General features: G+C 37.9%; 1 protein-coding gene across 1 annotated transcript in view; it reads right to left on the bottom strand.

Annotated features, from left to right (window-relative positions):
* Positions 1–15,114, bottom strand: part of LOC122217947 (glutamyl aminopeptidase) — an 82,762-nt gene that overhangs the window by 13,233 nt on the left and 54,415 nt on the right. The window contains exons 12-14 of the mRNA XM_042935678.1: positions 8,392–8,528; positions 8,206–8,261; positions 887–1,037 (exon numbers count right to left, since the gene is read on the bottom strand). Of these exons, the coding sequence (XP_042791612.1) occupies positions 887–1,037; positions 8,206–8,261; positions 8,392–8,528 (344 nt within the window). The remainder of the gene's footprint in view (positions 1–886; positions 1,038–8,205; positions 8,262–8,391; positions 8,529–15,114) is intronic.

Here is a 15,114-nt window from a genome sequence, read left to right on the forward strand (position 1 = left end):
TCTCTCCTTAGGGAAGGGACGTATTCAGTTCTATCACATTGCAAATTTGCTTCAGTCTTGAAGATAAGAACATCCTGGGTGATTCTCTAATGTTTTGTAAAACGTTGGGTAAGCCCCTTTTAAGCTCTACTTTTTAGTTAATAACATTTGTGATAAGTAGAGTAACACCTGACCTACCTACTGCACTAAGAAGATTAATCAAGTATTGATGACATTAAAATAGTGATAACTAATGTATGTACATTGCTTTTGGATTTACAAAGGGTTTTTATTTTATATGGTCTACACTATCCCATTGCCATGGACAGTGAAGTGCTGACATTCCTATTTTATGAAGGAAATGAAGACTCACAAATATTAAAACATTTGTCCAAGTTATTGCATTTAGTAAGTAGAAGAGCTACAGATTTGAATCCAGAATTTCCTTAAAATCGCAAGTGACCTAGCAAAGTGTGTCAGAAATCACAAAACAAAGTAATCAGAATGACTAGCCCATCACAAACTCTCAACGTGGAAATAACAGCAGTAAGAATAAGGAAATATAATGTTATATTTTGGTAAGAATAAATTCATTTTAACATTGACAAGTCCATTAAAAATAAGATCTAGTTAGTATCTTGTCTATTTTAACTAAAATATTAATTCTTGTATTCTTTCCAACACTAAAATATATCATTATGTGGTATACTGAACCAGAAATACGGACATACTTCAAGTTGGAAAAAAACAGAGATAGCATCTCTTTGGTTTGACTAGTCATGTCATTGTACTTTCCTTTCATTTCACTTGGCAGGTCGATGTGCTTTGGAAGCTCCTTCTCTCAGAAATCTCCCTACTCTTCTAATTGCTACACATTTACTTTCATAAGATCTAGCATTAACATCACCTCAATCACAGGGTAAAGCTCTTTATCATCTTCAAACATGCTAATGATATAGGTTACGGCTGAAATTGCTCTCTGCCATGGTAAAAAATCTTCTTCCTTTCCGAGATACTTGGTCAAGTTTAGAGCCATCTTATAATCTAGAAGTTGAGCTCTAAGGAAGAGAAAAAAAAAAACCAGTTAATTTAAAACCATAGACTAGTACTCATTTGACTGAAAGTACTCATACGGAAATCACAGAATTCAACATTAATGAGAATCCTTCTATTAAACAATTAAGAAAATGGATTTATTTTGGGGGGGCAAGTCAAAGAGGTTTGTTCACATGATGCATTAGTGCTTTCATACTTTCAGTAGTAAAGTGGAAGACAGAATATTGAAAAGTACATTTGAAAAATTGCTGAGGTAAAATTTTGGATAAAAGCCATTTAGCTATGGCTAATATTGATGGATAGACATAAGCTGATTGTAATATACATATGTACCATGATAAATATATCTTATGGAAATTACATTTGATGTGAAGAAGCATGAATGACAACACTCATGAATTATGAATACTTAAAACATTCCAATTTAACTTATATTGCCCATTAAAACATCTTTTTCATATACGTCCAAGTAATACTAATAAATATAGATTTTGTTCTTCCACAAAATCTGAAGTTTCTATTGACATTTCAAAGTTTAAAGAATCCAATTTCTTCCTCCTTAAAAGGGATTCTAGAGCCTTTTGAAATACTGTTCTCAGAAATCTGTTATGCCTCACATTTTAGACTAGGTTTTAAAAAAGAACCTTAGATGGGAATCCTGCCTTTTCAAATTACATTTTGAAAGTTTAAGTTAAATAATAAATGTTGAATTATTGAATTAGTAATATCGATGTGTTGGCTATTATGTTTGAAATTATTTTGTGAATAAATAAGACAGTAAATATATCTTGATTTCTTCCCAAGAGTTTGATTACAGGATGTACTAATATTGGACAGATAGAGAAGAATACAAATCTTTGATATCATTTGATTTACATAATGAGATATGATACACAGCTTGTTTTCAGTTCAGAGAGTTGATTTCCCCTATTTTCTCAGTTCCTGATCTTATTTAGAAGGAATTATATTTTGAAGCATTCAACCTCCCTTAATAATAGTATAAATAATATGGAGAAATGGTGTGTTTTATTCAGAATGTTGGTTAAGTAAAAAAAAAAAAAAATGTAGAATTTTGTGTTGATACTTGAAACTTGAGAATTTTCTAATTTTAATGATTCTCTATTTTCCCTGGTGGATAGAGCAACAGCCATGTCCAGTTGGTGATTTTTTAAGGTGGTTATGAAGAATAGTTGTTGCTCTGAGGATCAATTTAGCGAAGAGAACAATGAAAGTTTAGGAAGGATGACAGATTGTTTGGTCAGAAGCCAAGTGGTCTGTACATTTCAGATAGGTGAAGATTGGAAGGAATGAGTCTTGGTTACTAAGGCCAGAAGAATTGGCTAATTAGGTAGCATAAGTAGAAGTAAGAAGGGAATACTATGTATTCAAATGTTGAAAATCAATATCCTATCCCATTGCCTTATATTTTCCAACATGCTTGATAGCTACGCAACAGTTCCGTTTTGGTATCACTTGTTTTCTTTAAGTCTGAGTCATATGGTCAGAACGCTGGACTGGGAGTGAATTTTTGCTGATTATTATAGGGATGACATTTTGAGAAATTAGCTGATGCACCTTTCTTTTTCCACAAATTATGTTACTCCACAGCTCCTACTGGTATTTGATAACTCCAGAGGAAGAGCAGCATCATTTAACATTTATTTATTTTTGAGAGACAGAGACAGAGTGTGAGTGGGGGTAGGGCAGAGGAAGACACAGAATCCAAAGCAGGCTCCAGGCTCTGAGCTGTCAGCACAGAGTCCGACACAGGGCTTGAACTCATGAGCCCCGAGATCATGACCTCAGCTGAAGTCGGACTCTTAACCTAGGCGCCCTGAAGAGCAGTATCATTTAGAACTATGATTCTCAAATTTGAGCATACATCTGCAACACCTGGAAAGTTCATTCAATCACATACTCCTGATTTAGCAGGGGTTCTGATTTGGCAGGTTTGGAGTAGAGCCTAAGAATCTGAATTTCTCACAAGTTCCTAGGTAGTATTGATACTGCTGGGACCACATGTGAAGACCTGCTTTTGAGAACAAAGTCATCTCTAGTGCCCTTCTCAAATCCCCTTACAGTCCTGTGTTGGCTCACAGCTGCCACCTTCTTCAGAGAATAGCCCTTGGCCAAATACAGCCATCCTACCTAAAAGGTTATGCAATCCCCACCCCTGGCCATTAATTTTAGGATTCAGGAATAAAATAAGCCAACCTGTTTCCCTCAAGTTGGACCCACTCTTCAGCACAATTCATAGCTTTCTAGTGGAATCTAGCAAAGCTCGACTCCATCTGAGACCATATTATGGCTTAGCTTTTTATCCCTGTCCCATTCTGTTTCTCATACTCCCTATCTCATGAGAGTTCTCTCTCAATAAACTACACATACATTAACCCACATTTCATACTCTATTTCTAGAAAGGGAACTCAACCTAGGATATCATTCTTATGCAACTTTGAGTCTCAAATTCCATTAGTTAAATCCATAGACATACAGCATTTCTGAAAGCCAGATGTGGTTAAGAATTTTCTTTATTCAAAAATCATCCAGGGGCACCTGGGTGACTCAGTCAGTTGAATGTTCGATTCTTGATTTCGGCTCAGGTCATGATCTCAGGTTCATGAGATGGAGCCATGCGTTGGGATTTGCACTGAAAGTGTGGAGCCTGCTTGGGATTCTCTCTCTCTTCCTCTCCCTCTGCTCCTCCTCTGCTCACATTCTCTCTCTCTCTCTCAAAATCAATAAACATTAAAAAAAAATCTTCCATCAATCTAGCAGAAGCCTAGCTTGATGGACTTAAACTGTCCTATAATCCAGAGAAGAGGGAAGCTAAAACTTAAAGTTTCCACCAAACTCAATGGCCAAGAGGACAAGCAGGTCTAATGAGAGAATTCTTGCTCTCCTATCTTTGGCTAGGGCAGCCAGGAAGTTTGGGGAATCCTGTAACAAAGGGTTTGTTTTTGCTTCCCTGGATGTGACCTGGAAAGACAGCATAGTCCTCAGAGAAGCTGAGGTAAGCATAGTGTCTTGCCAAACATTACTCTTTACTGGGACATTAGAAACAGTTCAGAGAGGTGCCTGGGTGGAAGGAACTGACCTCATGTGCTCATGTTCCCCCGCGAAGCCTTGGGTGGTATGGAGAATTTCAAAAGTTCCCATGTGTCTGATCTCTCAGGGTTCACTTGCCAATTAAATTCTAATTTCTGGCTTAAAACAGTCGCTTTGCAAACAAATAGATCCTTTTTGATTACTTAGTTGATTACTTCTCCTTTAAAAGGGAGTCCATGGGCGGCGTTGGGGTTGGGGGGAGATTGGGAGGGTGAGGTTGCTTATCCAGGTCTGTGTTGTGCTCTGGTCACCTCTCAAACACCTATAAAATGGTAAAACTAGTGACCTAGAGATCTGTAACCTGGCATAGCTGATGTTCACTGGCTGTCTTTATTTGCTAACCTGCTCCTCACTTTGGATGTCATAGGAGCCACTGCTCTGTGAAGCCTGGCTGAAATTCTGTCCACATCATTAGCTTAGGTGGCCCTTTAAGCCATCCTTTCTGCCCTTCTTTCTTCACCTAGAGACCCCTGCTCCCACCCACTGGCTTGTTAGCCAGTACTCTCTGCTTTCCCTTATGTTACTCTTCACCCCTCTCCTGGCTGTAGCACAGAGTGGGCCACAGAGCACAATATAAGCTACTGAAAAGGAAAAACCTACGGTAACAGGTGGACAAAAAAAAAAAAAAAAAAAAAGGATTTTTTCTCAGTTTTGGCAAGGCCCCTTGCCTAACCCCCCTTGGCCTAAATCCCAAAGTAAGATTCAGGCCCACCAAATTGGAACTAACATGGTCAGTATAGATTTTTGTGATTCTTAGCTGATAACCCACCACTAGACTATTGCAGGCATTGGAGAGGCTAGGGGGAGAGAGACATTTTAAAAGAAGCCTTTAGGGGGCCACCTGGGTGGCTCAGTCGATTAAGCATCCAACTTCAGCTCAGGTCATGATCTCACGGTGTGTGGGTTTGAGCCCCGTGTCAGGCTCTGTGCTGACAGCTCAGAGACTGGAGCCTGCTTCGGATTCTGTGTCTCCCTCTCTCTCTGTCCCACCCCCACCCACACTCTGTCTCTGTTTCTCTCTCTCTCTCAAAAATAAATAAACATTAAAAAAAATTTTTAATAAAAATAAAAGAGGACTTTTGGGAGTGCTGTCAGTGTCCTGTGAATGCTCTCCTTCCACAGGGGAAAGAGAGATACAAGAGGCTTTTCCCCTTATGTCAAGCTTAGGAAAAGAGGCTTTAATGAGACCACTTGACGAGTTTTACCTGTGTAACCTGGAGTTTGGAGGCACAGTGGCCTGGTGTCTGATACCCAAGAAATCTAAAGGGTAAGAGACTACAGTTGACTACTGCTCTGGCCTCACAGTGAAGAGATAAGACTGCATGGGGTGGCCCATCCTTCCAGACTATGTTGGGGGAAAAGATATATGAATACTTCCTGTGGAGCAGAGGTGGTTCTGAGGTTTTCACTTGCTCACCTCAAGGAACTGCAGGAGAAAGACTCTTAGCAATAAGAATGGGTGTGGATGGCAAACACCCGAAGAAAACAGCACACAAGGAAAAGAGTCAGTATTCAACATCTACGAAGTTCAGACGGCACCAAATGTGGACAGTATGTCAGGCTCTTTCTTCCCTTCACCTGCTCTCCCTTCTGGCTCTCCTTGCCTTAGGTCTGGAGGAAGGAGAGGCAGCCCAGTAAGGGGGGGAAGAAGTAGAAGTTCCATGCCAAACAATGGGAAGGACATCAAGCACCTTGTTCCTGCTGCAGGTAGCCGGCCTACAACCTGCCTGAGTTGGGGGCAGGGAGGAACTTTAAAGGAAGTTGGTAACTTTGATGGTTTTACTGGACTGGCCATCTACTCAAACTGAGCCTGTCTGGGGGACTTGAAGCGTTGCAAGAATTTTTATTCCTTGTCTTAGACAAATGTACCCATCTGGATATTCATCCAGGGCAGTAAGAGTACTGGCTCCTCAAATTTGGGGACAGGGGAATCAAGAATGCATTTATTTTTAGATGTGCTCTTTTAGTCCTGCTTATGAAACATGATAGTTACATTTCTCTTTGAACAACCGAGCGGAACCGTATGAATTCTTATCCTACCCCAGGCACTTACCTGTGTAACTCCTTTTTTCTCCCTAAAGCTTCAGAGTGATCTGAATGTGTTGTGTGTGAATGTGATGTGTTTCTGCTTTTTTCTCCCTAAAGCTTCAGAGTGATCTGAATGTGTTGTGTGTGAATGTGATGTGTTTCTGCTTTTTTCTCCCTAAAGCTTCAGAGTGATCTGTACCTGGATGCAGTCAACACCAGTGAACTCTGTTGCCCTGAGTCTTGTTTTCCTCATGTGTTACAGAAAGAAATTGGGTGATAGCTCAATAGCCCAGGTGGTAGCTCAGGTATTTTCCAGATGGGTTGCTGTGATTCTACATGCTTTTTGGTTTTCAGATTTGTTTCACTTTCTCCCTTTCCTTATCTCTTCAAAATTTTACGGGGCTGTGGCCGAGGAGCTGAGCAAATGCGAGAAAGTCTTTCAATTCCGTGAGTTATTTGCTTTATACACAGTTCCCCAGAGAGAGCTGTTCAAGAGGCTTTCACTTCTTAAAGCAAAAAGAACTGTCTGCATTGTGTTGTGATGGGAATTAAACCATAAAGAAAGATAGTGCCATTCTGTGTAATTTCTAACAGCTAAGAAGATGCCAAGCTTTGGAAAAGGTCATGATGCATTCAGAGGAGAGTTTCCCCCAAAAAGAATTCTTAATGGTTCTATTATGTTTTGAAATATTATCTTCCTTTACCACTTAATTTCCCAGGCCTGTGCAGTGTCTGGGACAGTCAAGGGGTACACTTTAATTAAGTACTTGCTACAGGCCAGACATTGGTTGGGGCGCTTTATGCACATTACTTCATTTATTTCTTACAAGTCTCACCAGGTCACCTCCATTCTACTCAAGAGTCAGAGAGAGGTTAAGAAATTTACTTAAGGTTATACAGAACCAAGATTTTAATCTGGTTCCCCAGCTCCTTTTTTAGCCCTACTCATTCCCTCCTTTAAAACTGTCGAGAAGGTTTTCTGACTTCCAGTGTATTATCGAGGAAGTCTGTGTAAAATAGTTCTCTCATTCCTTTAGTGCTGGCATACTATCCCTCAGGTATGTATTCAGCTCATATTTAATGAGCTTCTGCCATGGGCCAGTCACAGGAGCTGGGAATAAAATACACTGGGAACATGATCTGGGCTCCTACCCTCACTAACTTACAGTTTGGTAGCTTGATAGGTGAGATGGACAATTAACAAGAAATGACCGTACCAGATCGTGGTGAAATACAGAGTCCGCAAAAGGGACACCCAACCCAGACAGAGGGGCCAGTGAAGGCTTTTTTATGTCTAGGATGAGGCCACTACAAAGCCACGAAACCAGTGGGCTGTGTCCCTAGCTCCTACAAGTATCAGAAATTCAACAAATACCAGTTGAATTAGTGGTGTTAGACTACTTGAAAACAAAACAAAACAAAACAAAACAAAACAAAACAAAAAAAAACCCTCAAAGGTACTGTGGTTACTACTCCTCCATTTCCCTAATATATGTTGATGATTTTTTTTCTAAGCGTAGGTTACGTTCAAGCCATGGGAAAAAAAAAAAGTCAAATTTCTTAAACGGTACCTTAGTTCTGATCAATCCTAGAGCACCATGTTTCATTCTTTTTACCTTGATTACTTAACAAGATTTGACAACTCTGGCCATAAAATGATACAATGGGCTTAGTTAGGCTCATAGAACTAAGTTAATGAAATACGTTGTCATTTTATTAAATCAAATTATGCAAGTGCACTTTTGAGCATTTGCAAATGTCACTCCTAATTAGCTCAAGGGCTCTGGTATAGTCAAACCCTACTCAAAGGTGAGTTTTTGTGGGTCTGATAAGAGCTAATATCAGTATTTGGGCTATGAGGCTTATATGGGTTTTTAAAAAGAGAGTTAAGGAAAACAATAATGTTATAAATAGTGGCTTTGGATATTTTAAGCTATAACTAATACTTAAACATTGTTGCAACTCATTAAGAAAAGAGATTTGGGATACAATCCATAGTATTTTAAATAGTCTAAACTCATCCCAAAATTCACCTTGCCAAGGCAAAAGCATCATCGATAAGACTTGCGCGGTCAGCAGAAGAAAACCCCTGGGAAGAAGAAGAAAATGAGGTAAGAAGCACAATTTCTAAAACAAAGAATGTTGAAAAAAATTAATATCATTCAAGCTGTTGTTCTTAGAACAAAAATAAAACAATTCACAACCACTGCTACTCTTACCTTGTGGTTGAAGGAAAGATTGGTAGCTATCCATTCCCAAGTTGGTACTTCATAATTTACACGATAAAACCCAATATGATCTGGGTTTATTTTGAGAAAAACATTTCCAGCAGGATTAGAAGAGTTCAAAGTGATTCCTGTGGTAGTAAATAAACACTAATGAGAAACATGTTTGCATATACTGTAAACACAGAGAAATTAGGCCCAGAGGGTCAGAAGAAAAGAAAAGAAATATCAGCTCAAGGAGTCAAGTTTGATTTGGATCCAAAGCCCCAAAGCCTAATTCTTATTTAGTTGCCTAATTTTAGAATGTCACTGTAGTACGTGAGCTGAAAAAGAATAACTTATGTAAATAAGCGTCCTGTGATTTGTGACTTATACTTCTTACTGGTAGTAGCTTGCCAAAGGAGTGAAATAATTCTGTGCTTGTCAATCCTTCAATAAAAGTAAACAATGCCCAAAGACAGAGTGGTTCGTGCTTCTGGGGGTAGTCTGCATATTTCTAATCGTGATGGATGAATTACACAAAGAATATGCACTGGGCAGCCTGGGGAGGCGATAAAAATGTAAACATTTCAAAGAATACTTTATTTATTAAAATCAACATTCAAATTGATGGAAATGGCTATTGCCTAGCAGAACAATGATTTGAGCATCAGTAATGCTTTTAAAATGTCAAGAAGGCTCGCAATAGAACTGAAATCCAAATACGACATTCTTGATTTTGTAATCCATTTCATACTTGCTCTTCCAATTTTATTTATCTTTGTAAAGTCTTCTGTTTCCTTATTTCAGTTGATCACATCAATGCTTTTCAGCAATGGATTTGCCAAATGAACTCTCTTTCTAAAGTAGCATCCCGTATTTACAGAGGGCTCTAGTATATAGATTTTAGAAGCTCAGCATTGAAGGAACAGAGACTTATGTGTAAGATAAAAAAATATTCACTTAAAATAATAGCTGTGCTCTGACACGACCAGTATTTATTTGTTAGTGTTACTCCTATACTCTTTAATTCATACACTCTCTCGTTTGCACGGACAATATGCAGTGTAAGTAATGGTGTGAGAATAGTTAGTATATTTGAAAATTTTCAATTTTAATGTAGTGAGGGTGTAGGATGTGATATCGGAAAAAAGAAGATGAAGCTGGAAATAAAGTCTGGCTCTTCAAAGTACAAGAGCCACATGCCACGTGAAGAACTCCGTCTTCTGAGAGACAGAGAAGATTTTTAAGCAGGGAAATAACATGCTCACGTCTGCTTCATAGAAAGATACCTTTGCTAGTGGTGTGAGAGAGATATTGGGAGGAGATTTAGAGTCTCCTGTAATAACGTAGGGCAAGGGGGAATAAGGGCTTACTCTAATGTGGAGGCAATGAAAAAAGAAAGGAAGTGATGCATTCAAGAGACACATCACAGGTTAAAAGCAACAGTTGGTTTTCTTACTTGATGTGGAAAGTCAGAGGAGAGGAAAGTGGCTTGCATGATTGGATAAATAATGATGTTGCCATTACGGAGTAGAGGAAGATGAGTTAGTCTGGGAGAAAAGATGATTTAAATTTTGGAAGTGTTCACGAGGGTTGGAAGATCTCCAGGACGCAGTAGTTTTTCATAATACATGAGTAAGCTCTTCAGCAAGACAATACTTTTTTTTAGGAGCGTTCAGAGGAGGTACTTGACAAATTATAAACCTTTACCTCACTCACGTAGTATTTATCTTTCTTTGTCATTCTCCCATGGACAGGTTGTTGAAAGGAAGCTAATCTTTTGGCAACCGTACACTTTGGATGTTTGGATCTGGAGGAGAGCCTCTTGCTAAGCACAGAGACATATGTTATAGGAGAAAGAGCATGAACTTTCGAGTCTGACAGATCTAGGATAAAACCCTTGCTCTGTGACTGACTAGCTGTGTGATCTTGGCCAAATCACTTGACCTCTCTGTGTCCCAGTTCACCATAAGGGAAATAGGGATAAAAATCCCTCACAGGACTGTTGTGAAGATTAAATAAGATAACATCAGTAAAGCGTTGGTCACACAGTGATTTGTCCAACAGATGGTAGCTATCCTCATTATTATGAAAGGGGATATGGCATAGTTCTATAAATAGCAAGGCAAATATAAATAACATTGAGAAGTTCCTGGCAATCCATCTAAATACTGCAGTATTTTAGTGTGCTTTATATATACCTAGTTAAGCCTGTCTCGGGTTACTGTGATTTTTCTCACTTTATAGATGAGGAAGCTGAGATCCAGGAAGTCAGTAGTTATGGACTTTCCAAGTTCATGCTACCTTCAGAACAGTTGTCAACAGCAAAAGACTGTTGGGTTGTTTAGTTGCATAGTGAAGTAAGTAGGACTAAAAATACTGGTGGCCATTCCCCATGGCACATGGAAGTCAGGGCATATGTTTCCTTTCCTTTCTCCACTTACCATTATTTTTTTTTCTGATTTTAACGGTTGTATGTGTTCCTTACAGTTCCAAATATGTATTTGGAAGATAACAAAAAAAAGTATAATGAAGAATATAAAAATTACCCACCACTAGTTAATGTAATAACTAGTAGTTATTTCTACTGCATGTGTGTCGTCTATATATGTGCATAAACACGCACACAGTACACATAATGGAACTTTACTGTTTTTAGGATTCATAATCCTTTTCATTTAAAAGTATATTTAGGGGGCGATTGGGTGGCTCAGTCTGTTAAGCAACCGACTCTTGATTTTGGCTCAGGTCATGATCTCTTGGTTCAGTTCATGAGTTCGAGCCCCGCATCGGGCTCTGTGCTGACAGCATGGAACCTGCTTGGGAGATTCTCTCTCTCCCTCCATCCCTCCCTCTCTCTCTCTCCCTCTTTCTCTGCCCCTCCCTCACTCTTGCTTTCTCACTCTTTCAAAATAAATAAATAAACTTAAAAAAATGTATATTGTAAACACCTTGAAATTTTGTTTTCCATGCAGAGATCCCCCACTATCAGGGGGAAAGTAACGCATTCCTGTGAAACTTTTCATAAGCTGAAATGACATAGAAGGGTATCTCCCACTTTCTAAAAGTCCGTATAATACCACTTTGTTTCTACAAAGGATCTACGTTAGTACCTGTTTTTGCTAACCGAAAGAAATCCAAAGAGCACGTTCATTTTTATAAAAAAAAGTCATTACCATACCAATATAGGTCTTGTTTTAACATGAAATGGCAGAATATGAACTTTCAGAAAGCACGGAATACCTGTATGTGAAATGGAAATTTAATGGCCACATAACAACCTGTCATTCAATTTATAAATTGTCTTGTTCTGTTTCTTGCTAGTTTTATGTATAAAAGTGTTGCATGAATTCTTTCTGGGTAGGAGTTCTCTCTAGAAAATTCCCTTTTTCTTTTATTTGTCTGGATGGTGGAGAAGACGGATAATTCCTTTTTCACAATTTCATCCAGGGGCTAATTAATTTCAATCCAGATAACTTCAGTAACAGAACTCATGTAACAGTTCTTTAATACAGGCATACCTCACTTTATTGAAATTTGCTTCATTGTGCTTTGCAGATACTACCTTTTTTTTTTTTTTTTTTTACACAGATTGAAGGTTTGTGGCAACCCTCCATGGAGCAAGTCCATTGGCATCATTTTTCCAAGAGCACTTGCTCACCTGTGTCTCTGTGTCACATTTGGGTAATCCTTGCAACATTTTAAACTTTTTCATTATTACTATATTTGTTATGGTGATCTGTGCTCAGTGATTATGACTCACTGAAAGCTCAGATAATGGTTAGTAAATGTAGCAATAAAGTATTGTTTTGATTAAGGTATATCCATTGTTTTTTAGATATAATGCTATTGCACACTTAACAGACTACAGTATAGCGTAAATGTAACTTTTATGTTATGTAGTAGGAAACCAAAAGATCTGTTTGACTTCCCTTACTGCTATATTCACTCTGTTGTGGTAGTCTAGAGCCAAACCCACAGTATCTCTGAGATGTGCAGGTATACCATTTTATATAAATAATTATAACAAACTTTAGACAACTAGACTATCAAGCTTGTGAGAGTTTGATAATTGTAGAGAAAGAAACATTTTTCTTTAGTGATGTAAATGCTTTGTTGCATTGAACTTTTAAGCAAATTCTTTTTCAGTGTAAAATGACAGTTTGTGCATCACTTAATAGTAAAACAGCTGAAAAATACAAAAGTAGTAACTTTTGACTAATGACACACAATTTACAGTTGGGGAGCTAAAAATTTCTAGTAGGATGCAGTATCAGAATTTAGAGTCAAGGAAGAAAGCTTTACTCTCTTAAACTAAGACTAACATGATCTATTATAAAATTGGTTGGTTATACATTTGTGGTAAAATTTTCAACAAATCACTTATTTAAGAAAATATTAATGATTGCGCTAGTAACAATTATAGAGTCCCTCCTAATCTCAGCAAGTGGCTTAAAGAATCTCCCTAAAAAGAAAGGTGTAGTTTTAACATGTAATATATAACAAACGGGAATCTAGAAAATGCAACCTGGCTACCATGATGAAGGATTATCACTGGTGATGGTTTTGTTGCTTGGAAAAAAAATAATTGCAAAGAAGAATTGGGTAGTAAAGATCTGTCAGTGTGTCTCATTCTGCCTAGGGAAGCCGGTGCACCGTTGAGCTGGTACATGTGTTTCATATCTTTAACAGATTGCCTCCTATAGAGAACAGTGTATGTGGCAGAGGTCTATTGGTGATTTACCACACTCCTCTCTTCCTCCTGGGTATACAGCTAGACTACATTTATTAGCCTCCCTTGCAGTTAGGTAGCAACATGGGACTGACATCTGGACACAAATTGTGTGCAGAAGTAATAGATGCACTTCTAGACTTGGTCCTTCCATTATCTTCCTCTGTCTTCTGGTCAGATGCAAAGACCTAGCAGAGGAGTCGAAAGTTCAGGGGGTTGGTGGAGCCATAAGAAGGAGAAAGACAGGATTTCTAACTTATTATTTGGGAGGGAGCCACCTAGAAGAGATGGCAGGTCAGGAATACCTCCATCGGACTGTTGCATGAATAAGAAACTTTTATTGCATCAAAATAGCCTCTAAATACAATAATTAGACTCCCCTGGTTAATGCAATATATAAAGCTATCACAGCTTGATGAAATCTCTAAAATAATTGGTCTACCTTAACTCTCTCTTTACTCTTATTAAGTAAACTTTCTTCCTGGAAAGAGATACCTACTTAGCTGGCATGAGTATTCTGGTTCACCTTGGCCAGTATATTTTTATTTGTATAAATTAACAAATTAGCATTCTTATATGTTTGCTTTGTGTGAATAAATCTTTCAAGATTTGGTTGACCAGGGATGAATTGATGAAACTGAGCTTTTGAATCTGCAAAACTGAATTCATAATGACTGAATCAAAATTCAAACATTCCAAGAGGCTCAGCTTGAAAGAATGAAGTCTCTCCTTCTTTCTCTTTGTTATTAAATTTAAAAATATATACACCCATAATTATTTTGACATGAAATATACTTAAATATAACTACCATAAAATTCTAGTAATATTCTATTTATATGTAGTCAAAATTTGGCTATCTAAACCATCCAGAATGTATTCTCAGACCTGAAAGATTTATGAAAACGGCTAACACAAAGTCATTACCATCTCTTATGGCCTAGGAAAAACTTAGGCCATTACAAACACCTATCTCAAAATATTATGTTTTAGTAGGATTAGTTATCTGGCATCATGTGATGACCTTCAAGTCTTCTAAATGTTAGAAAGCAGCAGATTAAAAAAAAAGGGGGGGGGTAATACTACTAAATGTAGGTGCACTGACAAAATAGTAGGCAGTACTAAAGATAGAGACATAATTAAAGTATACACATAATTAAATATACATAATTAAATATACACACGTATCCTCTAAAAGCACAGCAGTCTGAAGGCAAACAAGCCTTCATGAAGCAAGGGCTTACTAAACTCTTAGTAAGTCTTAAGTTGTGCACAGAACCTCATTGGGAATAGGGTGGTTTCCTGACCTGTCATCAAGGAGTTTGATGTATAGATTGTATCTTCAAGGGGTTTATAATTTACTTAAAAAAGAAAAGACAGAGCATATGGATGTTAAATAATGATATTTAAAATATAAAGCAATAATAGTAGGAATAAGGAAGGATTGATTAAACTGATTGCACAAAACATACTATAAACAGTGAGAAGAGAGATTATGCAGGGCAGGTTAGAATAGCCTGAGAAGTGTCTGTGATAGAGGTCCTCTATAAATTACATGTTAAATTTTTTTCATGTTTAAAATATCATGTGCAACACAAATGTAAATAGAAGGCCTTGGGGGAAGTCCCAACGTTGCCTGGGAAATCTCTAACTGATGAATCATCAGAGAAACCAAGAGGAGGGTGGTAGGGCTGGTAACCTGAGCTGATTGTCCATTCAGTGCACTTGGGACGTGTTTGTCATCTGTGCTCTGAGTTGAGAACTGAAGATGTCCCTAAACAGGAAACAGGAACTTATTGCATAGCCTAAAAATGGAGCAGGCACTTTGAAGTAGGAAGAGATGTTTAGTTTGCTTCTGGCTAAGTGAGCAGTCATGATTCTGAAATTTCAGATTAAAGACATGTTTGTCTTCAAAGCCCTGTAAACATTAGAGCCTCTCCATTCATTCTTTCACTTATTCATTCAATAAACAATTACTGGGTACTTGCTGAATATATAGAACAAC

This window comes from Panthera leo, chromosome B1 (assembly GCF_018350215.1).
Source record: "Panthera leo isolate Ple1 chromosome B1, P.leo_Ple1_pat1.1, whole genome shotgun sequence".
In the NCBI taxonomy this organism is placed as follows: Eukaryota; Metazoa; Chordata; class Mammalia; order Carnivora; family Felidae; genus Panthera; species Panthera leo.